Source organism: Aptenodytes patagonicus, chromosome Z (assembly GCF_965638725.1).
Source record: "Aptenodytes patagonicus chromosome Z, bAptPat1.pri.cur, whole genome shotgun sequence".
NCBI lineage: Eukaryota > Metazoa > Chordata > Aves > Sphenisciformes > Spheniscidae > Aptenodytes > Aptenodytes patagonicus.
This window is the reverse complement of record NC_134982.1, coordinates 28,125,918-28,148,547: the sequence shown is the minus strand read 5'-3', so window position 1 is coordinate 28,148,547 and position 22,630 is coordinate 28,125,918. Positions and strand designations below refer to the sequence as shown.

The following is a 22,630-nucleotide window of genomic DNA, read 5'->3' as shown; positions in this document are numbered from 1 at the left end:
ATTCAGTGCTTGTGATATTCCTCTGTTTTCCCACCTATTAAGTAGCTATAGATTCTCTGTGTAGGCCAGATACTTAGTGATTTGGAGGGGAGGAGGAATTTTCTTGGGATTGCTAATCTTTTTTGAGGACTATGATTTAATATGGAAGCTAAAGATTTTGTCTTTGCAAATTGATGGTTAAGTAAGCATTTTATCACAAGCTTTTTCTTTTTGCTAATTGTAAATAAAAATACTTTTAAAGCTTGAAAAAAGGCCATGAAAACTAAATATATTGATCTTAATTATCAGTTAAGATTACTGCTGTTTGTGAATTCATTGAAACTGTTTTTAACCAGCCTTGTTTATGACAGGTTATGTTACACTTGTGGCTTAACTGAAATTCTATCTTCAGGGCCAAGTCCAGAATTCAATGACTGAAAACTAGGGAAGTATAATACTGAGCAGCCGATTTTCTGTTTTGCATTTCTTCTTAAAATTCAGACATTTAAGACTTTATTTCAAAACGAAATCTACTTCAGGCATTATGGTTTTCTCTTATCTAGTCAATTCCAGTGATACTTAGTTTTGACAGCATGGTTCCTCCATATACTATCATGCAGAAGACAGAAACAGTTAACCATATATTTGACACATCTTTACTTATTAAAAGGTCTGAATTGTAACAGGTTGTCATGAAACCGACCTTACATAGCAGTGAGTAAAACTCCTTTCTGCTGCTATAAGTAGGCATCTAGGTATAGCACTGTTCTCTTTTATTGTTAAATATTATTATAGGTCGTTAGATACAGGTGAGATTTATTGCTTGTTCCTGCATAGAATACAGTAGGAGAAAGTGAGTGAGTGTCTTCTGGTTATATTCCAGTTATTAGCAGGGTACCAGTTTTGTGGTGACATAATAGACCACCAGTAACCTAAAATACAGAAAATCAGGCTCTGCTACTATATATTTTACTGTTATGTGTGTTCCTATAGAGTTGAAACTTCCAGGGGAAGATCTATATTTTTATTATGAAAAGCATGTTGAAGGTTTTTTTTTTTTAAATTATCTTAGACTTCAGGGATAGAGAAAAAGATTCAGTATTAATTTTTTAATGTGGACTCTTGGCTGTTGTATAAATTTTATTGAAGAGAGCACAGATGTTGAAATGTTAGGTACTTATATATGGGCCTGAGAATTATTGTTGTTGTGGTTTAACCTGGCAGGCAGCTAAACACCACACAGCTGTTCGCTCCCTCTGCCCCCCTCCCTGCAGTGGGATGGGGGAGAGAATTGAGGGGGGGGGAAAAAGAGTAAAATTCATGGGTTGAGAGAAAGACAGTTTAATAGGACAGAAAATTAAGGCATAATAATAATAATAATAATAATAATAATAATAATAAAATAAAAAAAAAAATAAGTGATGCACAATGCAATTGCTTACCACCTGCCAACCAATGCCCAGCCAATTCCCGAGCAGCCTCCCAGCCCACTCCCCCCAGTTTATATACTGAGCATGAAATCATATGGTATGGAATATCCCTTGGGCCAGTTGGGGTCAGCTGTCCTGGCTGTGCCCCCTCCCAGCTTCTTGTGCACCCCCAGCCTTCTCGGTCAGTAGAGCACGGGAAGCTGAAAAGTCCTTGACTAGCGTAAGCACTACCTAGCAACAATTAAAACATCAGTGTGTTATCAACATTGTTCTCATCCTAAATCCAAAACACAGCACTGTACCAGCTACTAGGAAGAAAATTAACTCTACCCCAGCTGAAACCAGGACAACTGTATTCACAAGAAATGCATCTAGGTTAAGAATACTTAGTGAAACCATAGCATACCTTTGAGTGTGGGGAATCTCCTTCAAATAACAGTGAGAGTCCATTGCACTTACAGTTAATAGTAGTAATAAATCTTTAGCAGCAATAGAAAGATTTAGAAATAGAGCTGCAGTCATTGAATTGTGCACTAAATATGCTGTAGCAAGGTGGAAACTGGCCTGCAGGATTAATGTCTTATTTCTTCAGAAGGAGATGACAGAAATACAAATGCCATCATGCGTGCTGTTTATCTTTGGTATAGTTCCCTTGCAATGACATTATTAAAGTACTCCTACTGCAGTGTTTTTTCTGCTTGCCTTCCAAACACAATTATTTGAGGAAGAGAAATTAAGAGACAGATCCTTATCCATTCTAAGCAGCTACATTATGTGGACCAGTGGAGATGGTGGTTGTTTGTTTTCTTTTCTGAGGGGAAAAAAGGGACAGTGGAGAGAATATGCAATGTAATTTTTGTCTGTTACAAACTGGACTAAACCTGTATCTCATGGAATATCATGGGCTTGTCACAAGACAGGACCTGGGAGCACAGATTTGAACCATTAATGAAATGCAGTGTATTCAGTCCTCTGTGCTGTTGCAGGCTCCCATTATAAGCCAGTACTTAAGGTGAGTCACAGCTGCCTTCCTTTTCTGAGGATGATGTTGTTCCCAAACAACCTTACTGAAGCTGGTGCTAACAGGGAGATCAATACTACCACGTCAAATGTTCCTCCTCTTTCATGGTGTTCCTGCATGCAGCTTCACTGAGGAATGCAAGATATTGGACACCGTTAACTTACATCTTCACTCTTCGCTTTTAAGAGGTTCACCGTTTAGCCTGGGGTTAAATATAATGTTTCCCTGGCTCAACACCCAGTTTCAGTCATGCAGTTTTAACTTGAGTAGCACACTCGATACAAGCCAACATGAAATGACTGCATTGCAGTTCATAGCTGAGAGCCTTGGTGTTTGTATGCATTTTCAGCACAACCAAATGCTGTTTTAACCAACTTATCTTTTGAGAGCTCTGTAAGTAATGTAATACTTACTTATTACATTTTTAGTTAAATGGACCTAACTACACTTGTATACCTTGGAATAATGCCAGAGATCAATCAGTGTACGTACAGGTAGTAAAGTACTAGCTCACTTTCTGAGCAAGACGTGTTGCCAGAATATTACATTTCTTCAAGGTTTAAGCTATGCTTGCTTCAGCTGAATTCAATGAGTACAGTGGATATTGGGAAACTTGCTTTTATTTAAACGGTGAAAAATGCAGCCTGCAATTAGGATAACATCGGTATTTGTGAAGATTGTGTGAATAGCCAGTAAGTTACTTGTATATTTAACCACTTACAAACATGCATTACCATGTGCAAATATGCCTGTACCATTTATTTGCACACAAAAATAAAGCTAAATAATTATGCACTTGCAGTTGTCTTCAAATCTCTGTCTTGGAGATTGATTGTATCTAAAATAGTTAAAAATCGCTGGGCTGCTTTTTTATGCATTGCAGGTTATTTTCTGGCTCTACCTATCCCATCACAAATCAGTGATTTTACCATTTAAGTCACACAAATTTACAACCTTACAAAAGTGGCCAAAAGAAGGAAATGCCTCCCAAAGCTAAAGCTTGAGGGCTATGGTGATTTCACACATTTAATTTGGCTGTCACCTCCCTCTCTCAACTGCCATGGGATCTCTGGCTGATGATACATCACTTCTAAATCTATGTGTCAAATGGGGTTTTTTAACCAAACCGAACATTTTAAATATGATGGTGCACTCCCTTCCAAGTCCATTTGGTTAATTCTGTAATGCAGTTAAGTTATGATCAGCAAGCTTTCATTTATAAAAATGTTTATCTTCATTATTTGTGTATTTGTAGCTCTAATTTTGCATCTTGCATCTAATGTTGAGCTGTGAAATGAAAGAGAGGACTTATGAGCTCCTCGGCAAGCAGAAGAAATATTTTCACAGAGAAAGTGTTAATGAACTTCATTGAGACATGGAACGAACATAATTTAATGGCTCTTTGTCACAGCTGAGTAAATTTCTTCCTATGCATTTTATCCATGGATTTAATCAATCAAGGATTTTAGAACCTTTCAAAGTTTGACTTGTCACTTTATCTTATACTATCAGTATTTCGAAGAATTGGAAGCAAATTGTATATCATGATAGATACTTATTCCAGACCTTGGGCTCGTTTAAGGGAATGTCAGTGCTGAAAAGTAAAGAACACAATTAATGTTTTATTCTACCCTGACTGCATTTTATGGCAGATGTAATTCTTTCCTTGCGACGGGTACATCTATTCTCACTGTACACACCTGGTTCCCTTGTTTGAAGTACCAGTTTGGTATTGTTTCACATGTATGGAATATCACTACTTTCATAGCTGATGCAGAATCAAAGTCACTATACTATACAAGTATAAATACTTCAGTGAAGGAATGATACTGAGTTACTGCTAGAATAGATACATGAATATGACATATGTAAATTTTTTTAACTATTCATGCAAAAACTTGTTTAACAACAGCTATGGTGATAGTTAACAGTTTGTTCAGGACACTGTTATTTACTGACATTTATAATACAGTTTAATTTTTCATTTATTCTTACCTATTTTTCAACACTTTGTTGGCCCTATACAGAATGGGAAGACTTGATAGGAAGGAATGATATAAATTTAAGGTTTTGCAGTTTCACATACTACAACAAACTAACAGGCCACAGTAGTCCGGGAGGAATTACTTGCAGATTTATTATTTGACTGGAATTATGGGCGACTTAGGGAAGTTCTGTCCATGATTTTTTTTTTAATTGAAGAATCTCAGATTTTACAGCCAGGGCAACTCTGCTTACTACTCAGACTTCTCGATGGGCAAGAGAATAAACTATTCTCTTCCCTACCACTAACTGTAAAATGTTGTTCCCTGGCTCTCTTAAACCAATGACCTTTTTACCCAACATCTACCAGTCTTTGTTCCATCTAGTGGAAACAAAACCAAGAGGTTTTGATGACACATTACATATGTCAAGTTATTCTAGCTTTTCTTAACAAGTAAGCTTTTCTCAGGATAAACATGTGATGGACAAAGTGTCTTCAAAGACTCACAGAAACCTGTTTATCAGGCAGACAGATGTTTTTACCTGACTTTTGGGGGGGATTGTAGAAAGTTGGGAGAGTAATGTAAAGCAGGAAAATTAAGAAAATGGTGTAAAATAACACTGGCTTTACATCCATGTGTTAAAAAGGTCTACATTCTCAAGAATAGGCAAAGGGGGCCCATTTGCAAATTTCATGTCATGTTAGCTGAACTGAAATTATTTGCTGTATACTGATTAGCAATGGAGAGCCTTATATGAAGTTGAGGGAGTATGGATGAATATAACCCATGTGATGCATGACTCTATTGTGCTGTGTATTGCTTTTGTCTGGCATTTGTCAGACCTGCTCATTTTCACAGAGCACAAATATTTTCCTAATCTGCTAGAATTCAGGGCAGTTTTCAAGGTTGGTTCTGAAGTTGCCACTAGCAAGTCTTGTTAAATGGAGATCATGAACTGATAGATACAGTCATCTAAATAATTTTCCATTTAGACAATATAACAGTGCCTCCTGGCACTATTGTAAATATGTAATTAAAAAGCCTGTTTAGCATCACCAGCACCTGCAGGTGTATTGGCACCATACAGAGGATTATTCTGATCTGTTATTCTTCATTCTGACATTGGATTAGTTAATCTATTTCACTGACTCTAAATGGGAAAGCAGAAAGAAGATCATTAGGAATGGAAGTTTCCTTTTTCACTTGTATGTTGTTGTGTGCTAGGTGAGGTAGACCAGGTCTTTTGTCAGGCACTTTGGGAGATGTGTGAGTTTCAGACCCTTATTAATTTTGGTAACCTGTTCCTAATGAGGTTAGGCCTAATTCAATGTCTTTTGCTGAAACCAGTGGAAGGTCTTTTGTTTTGTTTTGGGGTTTTTTTTTTAATTTTTTTTTAAACATCATTTCTCTTCCCCCACTGTTTCACTTAATTGGAACAAAGGTGGTAACAGCCACTCTATGGATGAAGCAAAATAAAAGAAAGTTATTTCCTCCCATTTACAAGGAAAGAAGTTTACACAGTACTGAAATATGGCTACAGTAAGGAGACTTAATGGTTGATTAAACACTGAAGAAATAATCAACTGTTAGCTTTAATATTGTACAGATGCCTTCACTAGGAGCATAGTTTTATTAACTAGTTCTTACTATCAAGTGTTTTGATTTGCTGAGTTGGATGCATCTGTTATTAATGTAGGTGTATATACTCTGGGCTTTTCGTTTTTATTCAGCACTAATTAAAAGTTAGTGGTATTTGTGGACTCTGCTCTGTTTTGAGTCAGAAGCAGGACTAGGCAAATAAGAAATTAACATTCAGGCAATAAAAGATGTAGCCAAAATGAACAGTTTTGATATGAAATGAGGTGACTAATGTAGATGACTGCGTGGGCAATTTAAAGCTTTAGTGAAATATATTTTTTTGCTTTGAAATTTAATTAATCTAGCACATTGCACAGTGCTATGCACTGTTCAATCATATGCAGCATTTATAATCATTCTGATCCTCAGCATTGCCATGGAAGCGCATTTCAAATTGCAAAGTCACAGCAATTTCTAGCATGACAAGGTCAATTCAGAGCTGGGCAACAAGTGCATTGAATTTAGCATCTAAATCTGAAAGTAGAAAAATCCAGAGAAACCTCCACAGTTGCAGTGGAAGAAAACAGGAATTAGGAGTATTAGGACAGCTTAACTATGTGTGTTTTATCTGAAACTTGTCTGTTAGGATTTTCTCGCTAATGCCAGAGGGAACTGTTGGATCAAAGGAGAAGATAGTGTGAGAACAGTATGTTTAGTGATAACACCTAGGGAATCTGTCAACAGCTTCACATCATCACCTGGGATTACCTGAGTTTTTGATAAAGCCTATGCTCTATATATTGCATATTGGTAACAACCGTCTTGTAAAAATATAGTTTGTTATGGGGAAAAAAATACCACATATTGGCTGGTTCTTACAGCCCTGTGTTGCTAACTTTGAATGCTGATTGATTGTTTCTGTTTTGAGTATCAAGGAAGCAGCACTTTGGTCTTTTTCTCTATAATGCATGTTAATTTAGTTAGCCAAGCAATAGCAGTATGAAACAGCAGTGTGCTGCTGTTTGCTGCAATAATCACTACCAGTATTCAGTTTGTAAATGATTCTAATGAAGAAAATGGAATAACTTTGATCAATTTTTTATTGAGAAATCTGTTATGGAATAAATAAAAATGATGCTAGCATCTGGTAGTAGATGGCATTTTTTTTAAAGACTTAGTTATTGACATGATAAAGTTCTTAAGGCAGAAGTGATGATGACAATGTACTGCAAAGGTACCAGTTTACCATATTCTCTATTTTGCTGCCTTATCAGAAAATACAGCTGTGAAGAAAATTCCTCATCCCAGCAAGTAATCTATTACGTGTCACAATCTCTGCAGTTACTGAGCTTCTTCTATGCATTTATTAATTTATCTAATTTGGATCTGAGGAAAAGCAGGAGCAGTTGTTCTTTTTGTTATTACAGTGTTTCAATTAAAATAATATCTGAGGACACAGGAAGCTCATCTGTTAGAGTATTATTTCATTAGTAAAAAAACATGTATCAGCACACCTGCTTATATTTTTTTTAGGTATATTATAAGGTGAACGTCCATAGAACTGTAAGGAGACTCAATATCATATAGACTCTTAAAGCAAGAAAATATTTTGTTTTTCAAAATCAGCAGGTAATATAAAGGTCCAGAGCTAAACCACCTTGTTCTGCACTTAATACATAAACCAGAATCAGTCTCATTAGCCCGACGAGAGGAAACATGGAGGCAAAATGACAATTTTTTTCCTGTTGGAATTAAATTGAGCCTTACACCAAAACCACTTCAGGCTGTAAATCTGACACCCGAGTTACAGGAAACAAATCAAAAGCAGACATATTAGGTACATAAATTTAATACAAGTATGCCAGAGGAAACCAAAAATTAACTAATACCTGAATGAAATTTGTGCGAATGTTGTTGTGGAACCCTTTGACTTTCACGTTGATGGTATTTCTGTTATAACACTGGAAAAGCTTTGGTCAAACCTTTCCAGCTATGGGTTTTCATCTCTGGAATTTCCTTTAGGGTGGATACACACTGGAGTAGATTAATGATTTAGAAATATTTGCAAGTTTTTTTCCTGGAAAAAACTGTGGAGGTTTTTTATTTCATGGAGAGGACAGAACTGTTCTCACTTCTCCTTTCCTCCCAAGAAAAAAAATTGTCTTCCTGGCTCATCTGTGACCTCTGTAAGAGCACAGCTGGGTGGTGAGTTTGGGTAGCCATGCCATGAGACCATTTTCACTTCAGTATCAGTGTTAAATCAAGACAAATATGTTGTAGGTATTTGTTGGTCTAAAATTTCATTGACTTAAAATTTTGTATTGTCAAATTTTGTCTTGCATTAGGTGCTTTCTGCTTTCTGAGTATGCTGTAAGTCCCATTCACTTAGTTTCAGGTTTTTTCCAGCTATCTTGGAGGTTCCATAGTGGGCTTCTATATCTACTTCCCTTTTTGAGTTCAGTTCTCTGGAAAATTTGGACTAGAACCTTTTGAAAAGGAAAAAATATGAAAAAAAAAAAAGTGGTGTTTTTTGTTTTTTTAATTTCCATTTAATATTTTGTACTTTTTCTAGGCTCTATCTTTGTTTTGTATTTGTGAGGCTTTTTTTTAGAAGTACAGTACTTGGCTACCTCACAACAGTTTTCCTTTGATTAAATCAATCATCAGATTATGCCTCTCATACTATTACAAACCTGTATTGTTTTAGTTGCTTGTGTTGCTGCTGATGTTTTTTCCCTTATTACATTAAAGATCGTAAATAGGTTTGCACGTAGAACTGTTGACTTACTTGCTTTTTCATTTTCCTATCTACACTGGTCAACTGAGTATGATCTTGCTTTTGCTCAGCTTTGCTTTCAGTTCCATTTTCCTGACTTTCATGGTTGAGTGCCTTTATCAAATATTGCAGTTCATCATAATTGTCTGAGAACACGATCATTTTGTCTGAGAACCAGATACAGTTCACTTGATTTCTATTTATGTGACGTTTCTGGATTGGTATCAGATTGAATGTCATCAGATCTTTTGTAGGTATGTTTGAAAGTGGTATAAGGAGGTGCTTGTTTTCTTTTTTCTGTTGATGGAGCAGAGAGATTATTTATTGTATTGTTTTTATTTGATTGATTTGAGCTGTGAATTATATGCTATGTATTTTTAGCAGCCTTTACATCAGAGCATTTCCCTGAGTTGTTTTCCTATGTAAATACTAGAGAAACAGACTTTTAGAAATTAATAAACATTTTTTAAAACTTGTTTTGGATTGAGGCAATATTTTATTTTTCTTCCCTTCATGAAAACATTAACATTTCTGTATTGCTCAGCATGTTTCAGAAAAGGAGAAAAGGTTGTCTTTTTTTTCACTGATCTCACAGGGATTCAGTATCTTCCTTCATCTCAATGAGTGTGAATTTATATCTTTCTTCAGTTATTATGGAGATAAAGTTCTCCTTTTTTACTGACTGTGAATGTCTTGTGCACTAAGCAGCTAAAAAAATATACAAAAGCTAAGTGGTCTGTCATGCAAAGATTTGTCACTTTGGAATTATTACTATTAGAGAACTAAGCATACAGGTTACTCAGCTGCAAGTCACACTCGAAGGTCCAAGAATCACGGCAGTGTGATAGACACTGTATGAACTTTTATACGGAGACTGAAGAGCTTCAGCATTCATTTTAAAATAGTTTTATACCTTTCATGTATTTAAACAGATAAACCCTATTACCATGATTGCTAAAAAAACTTCTAATAATGTAATAGCATGTAAAACTTGACTGTTTGTAAATATATATATCAAGCAGAAGAGCAAAAACCTTCAAAACAAATGTGTAATTAAGCATCTGCGCTAGAGTATGAAATTGCAGATTGAAGCCTGTCTGCAGCTGTCCTGAAAGGGAATGCAGGAGGAGTGGATTAGTCTGAAGAGTAGTAATAGAAAAAGAGCCTGGTATGCTGTGGCATTTGGGATTTGCATATATTGCATACTATTAGGTAAGAGCAATCATTTAACGTCTGAAGTTAAGAGACAAAATGATTGCTGTGGGAAACAGCTAGCATATAGATAAAGGAAATCCATGGCTTGAGAAGTCTTGAACTTGCAAAGGCTCATGCAAAATTTTAATTTTAGTTAATATGGTGGCTGGCTCACATGTTTGTTGGAAAACAGTACCCATCAACTTTTTCAGATGGCTGAACAATTAATGTTTTACTCCTTTAACCACTTAGATCTACACCTTAAAAATTTACCATTCTGTAAATATAGAGCTTGTTGTTCCACCACTTCAAGCAATGTTTAGAGAAAAGAAGAAATAGTTGTTACAGAGGAATATTAGTTTGTGGCAGTTCTTTATGTAAGAATGTTGGAGTATTAGTACCTCTGAGGAGGTGAATGGCATAATATAACAAATAAGAAATGAAGATCCAATATTCTGACTACACAGATGGTTTTAGACATGCAAAGACAGTGGCTTTAGAAAATGGAGTTGTTCTGCCAATTCTGGAGTTATTACAGTTTTCTTATATTTGTCGTCTTAATGGAAAAGTGTTTGCTTTAATTACCTCCTATTATAAACAGTTAATTAGACGTTATGTTTGACTGAAGTTAGTTGCTGCATGGGTTGCGATTCTTTTCAAAGTCTTTTCTGATCAAAGAAACTAATAACAGATTATAATTAAGTATAGTTCTGAAACATTATCATCTTTAAACTCTGAATATGCTGTTTATCAGGGTTAAAACAAAGATAAATCTGGACATTCTTACTCATGCTATTTATAGGCATTGGAGTTCTTCACTACGAATTGTTATATTCTAAAGAATAGCATATGGGAAGATCCTAGTACAAATAAATAAAACACTGATTAAAGTACAGTATAATTCTTACGAAAGGAGTTTTTCTCCTCTTGGAGCTGTCTTAGGACCACATTTATAAGTTAATTTTCCAAAATATAAATAATATTTTAATTTTATTTTTAGAGTCGTCTTCTTTTTAATGAGAGTACTTTTTTCAGTTGTATGAAATGCATTCCTCACTCAGACAAACTACCTAAACAACACAACAGGAAAAAAACAACTTCAGGCTAGTTTTGTATCTACTTTGTAATAGGTGTGTTAAAGCAAAAGACGACCATCAGTGAGTCCCATAGCCTGAGTCTCTCTGTTGCAAGGAAGTCTGACTTTAATTGCTTTATTTTCTCCCAGTGAAGTGTATACTTACAGACTGATTTCTCAGAAAGATTTGGCTATCATTTAGATACCAGGCTATGAATTGCAACAGACAGTGGCAAGTAATGAAGTTATGGCAGCACAAGGAGTAAAATACCGTTTAACTGAACCTCAGTGACTGGTCATGCATGTATTCTTATCCCAATGCTTAAATTGTCCATAAACTAGCATTTGGATACTGAAGGAATTATTGATTGGCTGCTTTGTAAGGTTAAGCTGTTGCTAGCAACCTGAAAGATGCTGTGTGCACATCCATTTAAAAAGTACCTAGCCACCTGGTAGCCAAAGTGTGTGCATGGTGTGAAGTAATTCCAGACTTGGGTCCCCTCATCTGAAGAGGATGCAAGCGTGTATTTTGTACATTCGTACAATGGGGAAAATCACTGAAGTATGCAGAATTTCTGCTGTGGAAAGAAAATACAGATTGTTAAAACTTGGTAAAAGAACAATAGAAGAGAATATTCATTTTAGCATGGCATGAGTTTCTTTTCAGCTGCCACTTGCCTCTTCTCAGTGCCTTTCCACCAAATGACAGAGTTTGAGGTTACATGTTACTTTGTGGGGAAAACCAAAGACTTATGTTACAGATATCACTAGTAGTCTTTGTATTTTAAAATAAACTTTAATTTTAAAAAATACATTTCTAGGATCATGCTGGATGTCAAATCAGTGTGTGCCTTGTGCTGTATAACCTAACTTCTTTAGAGGCACAAGTGCGCTGTAGCAAAAGGAAAAAGAAAAGCAGACAATTTTGTGATCAGTAGTAGCTAGCTGCTCAAAAAGGGTGTACCACCCTCAGGATGACATGCTAGAATAAAACCTATATACATATATGGACACCCATACAATTATTGTTTTGATGACCAGTGTTTAAAGGTAATGAAAAAAGGGAGCAAGGTCTGACCAACAACAGGATATTTAATTTTTATATATATAAATTTATGCAAAATGTAATATGTGATTTGAGAACGGTGTACAAAAAAATAATAGTATTTTCCTCATGAGATTTATGCTCTGACCAGTGGCATGACATAATAAACAAGAGCTACAAAAATTGGAAAGGAAGGGATGATGAAAGGTAAAATGATAATCTAATGTCATTGGTTACTTGCATTTGTTAGGTGGTTGTTCAGCTACTTTAACTGTTCATAGTTAGAGTGCTCCTTTGCCATTTGTCACTTTTATGGCTTATTGTGAATATTGCTGTGGGGGGAAAGGACTTAAGGAATGATTTGAAAGTTGAGAGGAAGGGGACTTCCTTTATGGGCTGCAGGCAGGGTTATGTTCTGGATAAAGAGAGACAGAAAATATGCAAAAGAAGAAAGACAGGAAAATACACTAAAATAGGTATCATTGGTAGCTGCAGTAGGTTCTGCATGGAATGGATACAGATCTTTGGTGGGGGAGAGAGATTGTGGAGGGTCTGCAAGGCAATTAGGAAAAAATTCGAAGTTAATATAGTGGGAAAGAATAAGCTAATGGTGCAGCTCAGAAAGCAGCTTATTTACAGCAGTTTATGGATAGGAGGAGAATATTATTTTTAGCAGCATCTTTTAAATGCTCTTCAGGAGAATTACATGGGTATAAGAGAGGTCAAAGCACAGTACAATGACCAGAGGACTTGTCATCAAAAAGAAGGTTAAAGTTTTTAAACTCTCAAGATATGGAAACTTTTTTCTTTCATCATTCATAGTGTTTTGATATTTCTGTGCATCACAAAGAAGGTAGTTACTTGGTAAAATTAAGATTATTTGCATGAAATATTTTGAAGTTATCTATATAAAGAAATACAAAACTATTTGATTGGCTTTCTCTGAGTATTTCTAATATTAGAGTGTTGACTGGGAAAGCCCAACAATGTTTCTGTATGAAAGAATGTAAGGAATTTCACTTAAGAGTAAAAATTAACCATTTTATTTGCCTTTTTGAAATCAGTCTGCTGGCAATGCAGTTATTGAACTATTTTTGCTAAGTTCTTTCAACTAGTATTGACAAGCAAGCACGAGCTCTGCTGGGTGGAGTTTCCAAACTGCTTGTGAGTACTGGTCTACCTGCAGCGTGGTACAGTAACCTTGCCCACAGGAGAGTTCTTAAAGCAGCTGAGCGAATATGCTGAGCCACTAGCCAAGCTTTGTCTCTTTAGGACCAGAAAATGTGCGAGCTGTGTGTGCATCATCAAGAAAATCTCAATTATTGGAATAAAAATTTCTGATCAGAATGAAGGAGCTATCTGATAAAGGTCTGTTGCTAAGTACCTCTAAACCAAAAAGAATATTGTAGTGTCTGTGTCCTTCCTGGGCTAATAGGAAAGAGAACAAAGATATCTTAGGAATTCTGCAAATTCTGGATTTACCTACATTCTTATCAATATCCTTTGATGAAAGACTAAGATCCCAGTAATAGCTAGAAAATGTCCATTGACAAAAGTTGTTTTGAGAAGACATTTAACTGTTGTTCTTAGGGAGCTTCTTGGTCTTGCTTAGGTAAAGAGATGGTTAATGGTCCTGTGATGAGCAGCAATGGATCTGTCATCCTGTCCTGAGGGACTCATGGAGAAGACAGTCAGTCTAGAAATATCCTGTTCTTATTTTATGTTGTCTAAAAAGGTAGCTGCAGAAAAGACTGATTTGCTAGTATTGGTCACAATCAATGGCAAAGGGCATTGATAAAAACAGCATACTTACCTAACCAAAATATAACTATCTTGCTAATTGTTGTGGTTTAACCCCAGCCAGCAACTAAGCACCACACAGCTGCTCACTCACTCCCCCCTGGTGGGATGGGGAGAGAATTGGAAGAACAAAAGTGAGAAAACTCATGGGTTGAGATAAAGACAGTTTAATAGGGAAAGCAAAAGACACACACACAAGCAAGGCAAAACAAGGAATTCATTCGCTACTTCCCATCGGCAGGCAGGTGTTCAGCCATCTCCAGGAAAGCAGGGCTCCATCACACGTAACGGTTACTTGGGAAGACAAACGCCATCACTCCGAATGTCCCCCCTTTCCTTCTTCTTCCCCAGCTTTATGTGCTGAGCATGATGTCATATGGTATGGAATATCCCTGTGGTCAGCTGGGGTCAGCTGTCCCAGCTGTGTCCCCTCCCAACTTCCTATGCACCCCCAGCCGACTCGCTGGTGGGGTGGTGTGAGAAGCAGAAAAGGCCTTGACTCTGTGTAAGCACTGCTCAGCAGTAACTAAAACATCCCTGTGTTATCAACACTGTTTTCAGCACAAATCCAGAACATAGCCCCATACTAGCTACTGTGAAGAAAATTAACTCTATTCCAGCCAAAACCAGCACACTAATATACATTTAACACAATGTGTGTTCTAGCAAATGTTTTAAAACTGTGTTTCATAAGGAAGCAGCAGTGGAAACTACTTGGACAAAACATGAGGGGGAACAGAGACATGAGACCCTGCAGATGTCAGCACTTCAGATGTTAACATCTGGAATTCCAAGCATGGAAATACTGATGAGTGACCTCTACGTTAATATGCAGTTAACCAAGTCCAGGCATTTAAGTATTTCTTTCAGCTTGCTTTCCTTTCCAGCTGCCTTCTGCAGGACAGAGGTGATTCTTTTGGAAGCCAGAATTTTACACAACAGCAATTAAAGCCCAGCAGAGTTTCTGGAGAATTTGTCCGTTCTTGTGGCTGATTGAAAAGAGGCACAGAACAAGGATTGCTAGTATTCTAGCTTCTTCCAGCTACTTTATATTTAATTCCTGCTCTGTAGTAGACATATAAGATGGTAGCAGCTGCTAGGTAGATAAAACCCAATCTGGGAAGTTCAATAAGAAAGTAAGTAGAAAAAGAATAATACATGTATCAAACAAAATACAAATCTGGTTGGTTCTGTCCAAAGCTTGGGAACTACTTTTTTTTCTGATAGTCTGCTCAATGTCTTGTGCATCTTTGCCAAAAGTCCCACAGAAGGTTTGTCCCTGGAAAGGAAATAAGGTACAATATGCTAATATGTGAACAGTCAGAGTGTTAAATATTTCAACTTATCTTTCTGTGGAAAGTACTTTATGTAGAAAACATCATTAACATCAAAAAAAAATCACCCCAAAATAATTTTTCTCTGTCATCTCATTTTAATGTATGTAGCTAAACTGTAATGTATCTGTTCAAAATTCTTTGGGGAAAAAACCCCAAAACGTTCCAGTGCTTTTCTGTATACAGGACAGTGCGTTTTTAAATAAAGCAGTACGCTGAAGTAGGAGGGAGGAAAAAAACAATCAAGCTGGACATTTTTGATTCTATAGATCTCAAATGGAAAGTGTCTGTTCCTTAATCAGCTTCCTTTGGACTTAGCACATCTTACTCCCAGTGATTAATCCGCTACAGGACTGCTTATATTCTAGACAATTTGTTTCTTTAGAGGAAGTTACAATTTTTGCAGTATTTAACATGAATACAATTTATTACTGAGGAAAGAGTGGCATTCTTTCTCCCATTCAGTCTTATTTGCCTGTATTTTAATTGTTTTAGCTAGAGGCACCTTGTTTAATAATTATATTAAGCTTCAGTATGTCTGGTAACAGGTGACAAAGACACAGTAGGAAATCTGTTCTCCCTAGATACATTTGCAAAGTTATGCATATAATTTCTATTCACTGAGAAAGGAGAAATTAATCGGTATACTGTTTGTTTTGTAAATATGGAAGATCAACTATTTTTGGTGTGGTCAATTGTGGTCAGTTATGTAGCTCACAAAACAACATCTTTTTTTTTTTGTGTATTGCAGGTAGCATAGTGTACCTTGGTATGATGGTGGGGGCATTCTTCTGGGGAGGCTTGGCAGACAAGGTGGGAAGGAGACAGTCACTCCTGATATGCATGTCTGTCAATGGATTCTTTGCCTTCCTTTCATCATTTGTCCAGGGCTATGGCTTCTTCCTCTTCTGTCGCTTGTTTTCTGGATTTGGGTAAGCTCCTCTGGTTTTGTTCATTTCCACAATTCTCTGTGTTAATAAAACTTTCCTGTTTGCAAAAGCACATTACTTAATGTAGAAATACAGTCTGTGTCAGGGGCGAGACAATTAAACAAGGTGGCTACTACGCTCTTAAATAACAACCTGAAGGGGAAGAATAATGACTTTAGAGGAAAGACACAGACTGCAAATTGTGAGATTGAGTTCTGTTATTATTTTGCAACAGACTTGCTTTAAGAACTTGATCAACTTGCTTAACTCTTTTATGCCTCAGCTTCTCTATGTATTGCTTGTTCAGTCAGCAAAACAATACCCTCCTCACAGGTGTGCTGTAAGATTTCAGTGGTATTTGTAAAGTTTCTAATGTCTTTGTGTGCATAATACTGTTTATAATAACACTGCAGTAAAGACTGTCAAATTTAAAACAGCACCCAAGAGTCTGCTAAATGTTATTGCTCTCTCCAGAAGAACGGTGTTTGTGGCCCTGTGTTTGCTTTACTTCTCTTTTCATTTAAATAACTTCCCAGTTGTTGGAAAAGTTTAAGATATTGGCAATGGTCGACTAAGTTTATAATTTTAAACTTACATGAGCAGAGATTGAGATACACAAGTAAATTACTGAGAAAGCTTCTACCTTAAGCGCACCCTTGGATAATCAAGAGCTCTGTTCTGCAGAGTGGTTAGTTTAGCACTTCTGGTAATTGCTTGATTCAGATCAAAACTCCCAATTACAATTCCATTTCAGGCCACTATCAATCTTTAGGATGCTGAACAGGCAGGAGCTGCTGAGAGCACAGTACAGTATGCTGTGCTGTAAAGCCATTCCCATGAAGTCCACTGCTTGTATGGTTTGCTGGCTGTAGTTTGTGTAGCCTTAGTGCACTAACGCTGTTGTGTGATGTTTGTGGTTTTAGAAACCACTTGAACTGGTCTGAAGTAGGGTAGGGCTAGACACCCATACCAAAAAGAAATTACTGTAGCACTAAGTACTATTAAACTGGTTTAGGAAGGGGGATGGAAGGGCAAGGAGAGAGAGGAAGGAAATGTGAAGAGTCCTTTTGCTAGAGGAATCTCCACCAATCTGTCACCAAATTGTCCGATATGACTCTAAAAGAGATCAAGAGGAAACGGCAACTGTTCTAATTCTTAAAAAAAAACTTAGAAAAACAAAACAAAAAATCCAATCCAGCTTCTTTACATGTTTTTCATAACATGGGTCTCTATCAGTTCCAGGTGCTATGTTTTGTCTCTCCATAGAGAAACATAGATCATGTTGCCTGACATTTTCACTCTTCCATGACCCTGTCAAAGTTCAGAAGCTTGTTGTATTGCTGTTTAGCCTGCCCAATTCATGGGGGCAGTACCAGACCCTTGTGCCCCTAAGGTTTGTCTTTTGACAGACAGGTTTGTGACACTGTTGGTTTTCACTCAGATTGCCTCTCTTGGGGCATACGACAAAATTTGTATTTGTCATGCCTTGTGCCAAACCTGCCTGCAGGGTCTCCTCGTCACCCGTAGCAGCAGCTTTTCCAGTAATGTGCAGTGCCTGTAGCTTTGCTCGTGATAGATGTATGTCCTGGATTGGGAAGCACGTTCCATTGTGTACCCAGCTTATGATTACTGGTCTTTGAAGGAGCAGGCCCTTCATATCTGTATCTTATACCTCTGTGTGGGTCCCCACTGTGTCCAAAGTCCTCCTACCTCATTTTTGAGAGCTGCATGAATAGATGATAGATAATTTGCCACCATGTACTACATTTTAACCCCCCCAAACAAACAAGCAAACAACCACAAAAAACACAAGACAGCATGAGCTTCAGAGTCATTCCTCATGGCAATTACTGCAGAGAAAGTTTAATGACTGGCTCTCATTTGCTGTTTTCTTCAAAGACCGAATTTCTCCCCAGAGTAACATCCTTCAGCTGGTATCAGAGTTGCATCATAAAAGCCACAAGGTTTCTAGAACTGAATCTGTGCTTCATACTCTCTAGATGAGGGAAAGCTCTTCCTTCTTCTGTTCTCACTGTTTGCCTGTGATGATGAAGTTTTTCCACCAGACTTTGCATGTTTGGAGCCCTTCTTTCTCATCTGCTCACTCGCTCTCAGAGAAGGCTTACTTTTCACTTAAAAGCTATAGTCAAGATGGTATTTGTGTAACATCTGCCTTTCCTCTGTTTTTTGATCCCATTTTGGATATGGTCCTATGTTGAGAGCAGCTGTAACAGCAACAGACACATCATATGCCAAGCACCAAGAAAGGAGAGGCTAGAACGTGCCAGCTGCAGAGGCAGCAAAGTAAAATCTTTTCACTTTTAAACAGCTGGGCACAAATATACTTACTGTTACAGCATGCATCTTACAGGTCTCTGCTTCCAGATAATTTGCATCAGCTGATGTGCAAGAAGGCAAACTCTTTTCGGGATCGCTCACTGAAGAACTCCCAGATATTTGTGCCAGCTTTGAAGCCATATCTTCTTGCATTATGACAGGAAATTTGCTTAAAGGGTTTGAATTAAATCTTGAACATTTATTGCATTCTTTACTACGTCCCACGTCTTGCTCGAATGAAAAAGAAGTTGTGTCAGTTGAATGGGAATAGAAATTCAACTTAATTTCTCTTTATAACCTCTCCTCATTTTAGAGGTCCTGTCTTTGAAGAGTAGATGCCAGTTCCCCTTTCTTACTGAAAGACACTGAATATATATCCCTATTACCAAGGGAGAAGGCTTTGTTCCAGTAATTTTGTGTGAATCAAAGAGCCCAGATATGAAATAGGAATAATTTTAAGCAAAGAACTGAATGATATGTTTTAACAGCAAAATAGTATTGTTACTCAGATGGGAGAAGAGCTTTCTGAAGGGGCAGAGAGTTATCTGGACAATTTCATATAATTAAAAGTCAATAAAATATGAAGAAGTATTCAAAAGATATAAAATCATTTAGGTGTATAGAGTTTAAACTGGTCTGTTGTCTTCTGGATAATATAAAAATAGATTAAGAAGCATGAAAAATAAAACCAGTGTCTGATAGAAGATTTTATTTATAAAAAATACTATAAAATAGATTCTTCTCAGATTCTCTTGCAATCAAAATGTGTTTATAGAAGTAAACTATTTAGGGGAAAAAAAATCCCTTCTAATAATTTTTTTTGCATCTGAAAAACCTAAAACTAGTAAAAATTTTACATGCAAAAAAGTGTTTCGGAATACAAAACAGTATAAATAATGTTAAGATATTTCTGGGTAAAGGGCATTGAGGGATATGAAAGTCTGAAAGGTGAATTTAAGCTAGTGAAAAGAATAAAGAAATATTGGGCAGTCTCTGCAAAATCATTTTCTTTTACAGAAAATAGTATCATAACTATGATTTTTCGATTGATTAATCCAAAATCAAAACTCAAAAGGAAATTGAATCCAAAAGCATGATAAAGTTCTAGGAGGGCTTTCGACATGGCTTCCTACAAAGTAAAAAGACCTAGACAAGAAACTGTGAGCTATATTCATCATTAGCCATTGGGGAATGTGCAAAGAATTATCATCAAAAAACACCTTGTTAGATCTGTCTTTGAAATTGCCAAAGGAAGGTTTCTAATACCAGAACATGACTCATAACATTGCTGTTAATTTGAATGGAACTGGAGTTGTTGCTTATTCAACACTGCCGCTGTGAAGTATTATTCTCAGCTAGAGAATTTTATCTAACCTCCATCACAAAAAATTGTATTTATTTAATCTAAGCTATTAGTTTACTATTTTTGATACTTTTAGATAATTTTAGATGCAGTTTTTCTAAGTACAACAACTCAATTTAGAATAAAGTACTTGAAAGTGCACTATATATTTGTATTATCCCAGCAAATTTCATTTTGTTTGCTTTGAAATAACCAAAGATGATACAGTTTGGGAAAAAGTATCATGTTTATCCAGCCCAAATGTTACTTCTAAAAGTAATCACAGTTTTCATGCAGTAAAAAGCTAGCTGAAATAAATATCCTGAGATGAACTACAGTTTAGAAATTCTTCAGACAACCTATTTTACAAACCAGACATTATGTCCAGACTACAGAGATTTCTTTTAATTTGCCAAAATTGCCAGTTTGGCCAAATTTCTTCTCCAAACCCACAGAAAGGTTAGGAAATACAGCTAAGATATGGTTAACTTACGTAACCAAAAACTATTAGGAAGCCTTTTGCCTGCCCATTGCCCCTTGTGAATAAGAGTCTCTCTCGAGCTTTACTATCATATAGTGTTTCTTTTCCAGAAGACTTCAGACTGTACTTCATTAAATCTGAGACTCGCCTCCAGACAGCTTTCTTAACCCCTCCTCAGAAAATATCTCGAAAGCTACATGCAGTACTCTGTCCGCATTACCGGGATCTACTGAAGAGTACAGATGTCAATGTAGTAGCACTAAACTCATCATTTAGATCTTTTCTTGGATTCTTCACGCTCTTGTGAGGAATCAACAGTTAGCAAAAATCCAAAGCTGTGGATGAAGTTTCTTGTAACTAGCAGTTTTGAGGTGATTGCCTGTGCAAATCCACCCACGCTGACTTTTACTACCACTTTTGTACGTTATGTGTAGTGTTGTATATCCCCCTTTTCTTAATGGCCAAGACAGGAAGAACATGCAAGCCGTCCATATGCACAACAACTGTAAAAATGTTCCAGCAGAGATATGGACCACGTGGACACAGCACAAGACGGTTGGCCTACACAAGCAGTTGCCTTCAGGAACTTCAGATTTAGACCAACAGGCTGCTTTTGTAATTGTGTGTCATGAGTATTTAGTATCATGCTGTATTTATCTTTTACTTCTTCATACCCACTTGCTCCACTTCTTTCTCACGGAACACCTATGTGTCCTCTTACCCTCAAAAGGTTGTAATCCTACCACCTCTAATTCCTCTCCAGCTCCCAGCTGTCTCCCACCCATGGCTATCAGTGTTTTTACACTGTGAGCTAATGAATAGCTGTGCAGGTGACTGGCTTTAAAGCTGATAGCGTATGCCAAAAGGGTAGATACGCTTCTCAGTTGAGCCAAGGAAGCAGTTGGCAAGGGCTGAGCTTTCCAAATAGCTTTGATCCAGCCCTTGCAGCTTCAGCTGTGGGTAAAAGTTGACTGATGTAAACCTGGGATATCTGGGAGAGAAGTGGTCTTTCCTAAGACTGTTAGGAGAAGAGGAAAGTATTCTTATGAGGAAAAGAAAATTATACAAAAGGGAGAGAAAGACTAGACAAGGGAAACATAAATAAGGTAGCGAGCCTACATGACAGAAAGCAATCAAAAGAAAAAGTAAAAACTTGAAAAGAGCAACAAAAAAGAAGAAAATCTGCAAAAGAAAATGTTCATAAAAAATTGTGATTATCAATACTGGCAGATCTGAAAGCAATTTATCTGACATATCTAGCTGACCAAGTACTGCAGGCAAATTCTTTGCAATTTTATGTTTGAATCTGACATCAAATTTGGCTTGATTTTTTTACATAGTGTTGGGTAAATTTGGGGAATGAATTATTTACTCATCAGTTCAGCTTCCATCAGAACTGACAATACTGTAGAATTCAGTAAATAATCACGTGAATCTTTATCACAAGGACTCTCTTGCTATTAATAGCATACAGGCCACGTGTGTACCAGAAAGACAACTTCTCTAGTCTACATAGTCCAAAGCGGCACTTGTATTTAAACATGGGTAGAATGATCAGCAAAGCTTAGTCTATAGTGTGCTGCAGTTTTGTAGGGCTTTATCCAACAGTTCTCAAGGAGAACCGGTCAATCTGGCTGCTCATTCTTAGATACTTTACCAGTCTAATGGCAGTTCTGAAAGGAAAACAACAGAGATGTTTTTTAATGAGAATTGTGGTAGTGGGGGTAGAGAAAGGTTAATAAGAAGAGGGAAGAGTAGGTGCAATTGGACAGAAGGACAAAGGGTGGTGGGCTGTTTCCAAATCTCAGGAGTGTAACACTGAATCTGTGTTTTGAGCTCTATCACTTTTTAACAAATTGCAAATAACAAGGTGACAACTTGCAAATGCCATCTCACACAGACACCATCTTTATTTTTAGTCTGGATGTTGTCCAAGTTTGAAAGAGAAGAAGACAAGGTATTTCAGAAGAACACCATCCTGCCTTGTGCATTTAGCATTCTGTAAGGGTTTTTTTCCTAATTATCTCTATTCCTTGTATGCTTTTGCATTTCAAGCCTGTTTGTCTAGTGAATCTGCAAATAAACAAAGACTTCTAGCTGAAGCCAGAGGTTCTTGAATGCCTCACCAAAGTGTTTTTATCCCAGCTGTCACACTGTGCAGTTGCCAAAACCTGTTGTGACAAATCATGGCTCTGAAGGTAGATTAGCAGACATTTATCATCTTTCTTTGTGACAAAGAAAACGCAAATGTACCTTAGCTTATTGTTTGTTTCACTGAATCCTACTCTCCTAGGGTGCATCACTTAAATCTCTTTTTGGTTTCC

General features: G+C 36.9%; 1 protein-coding gene across 3 annotated transcripts in view; it reads left to right on the top strand.

The window, feature by feature from the left end:
* SV2C (synaptic vesicle glycoprotein 2C) overlaps positions 1–22,630 on the top strand; it is a 124,309-nt gene that overhangs the window by 41,628 nt on the left and 60,051 nt on the right. For all 3 annotated transcript variants that reach the window (XM_076362022.1, XM_076362023.1, XM_076362024.1), the window contains one exon: positions 15,969–16,149. In XM_076362022.1, the coding sequence (XP_076218137.1) occupies positions 15,969–16,149 (181 nt within the window). The remainder of the gene's footprint in view (positions 1–15,968; positions 16,150–22,630) is intronic.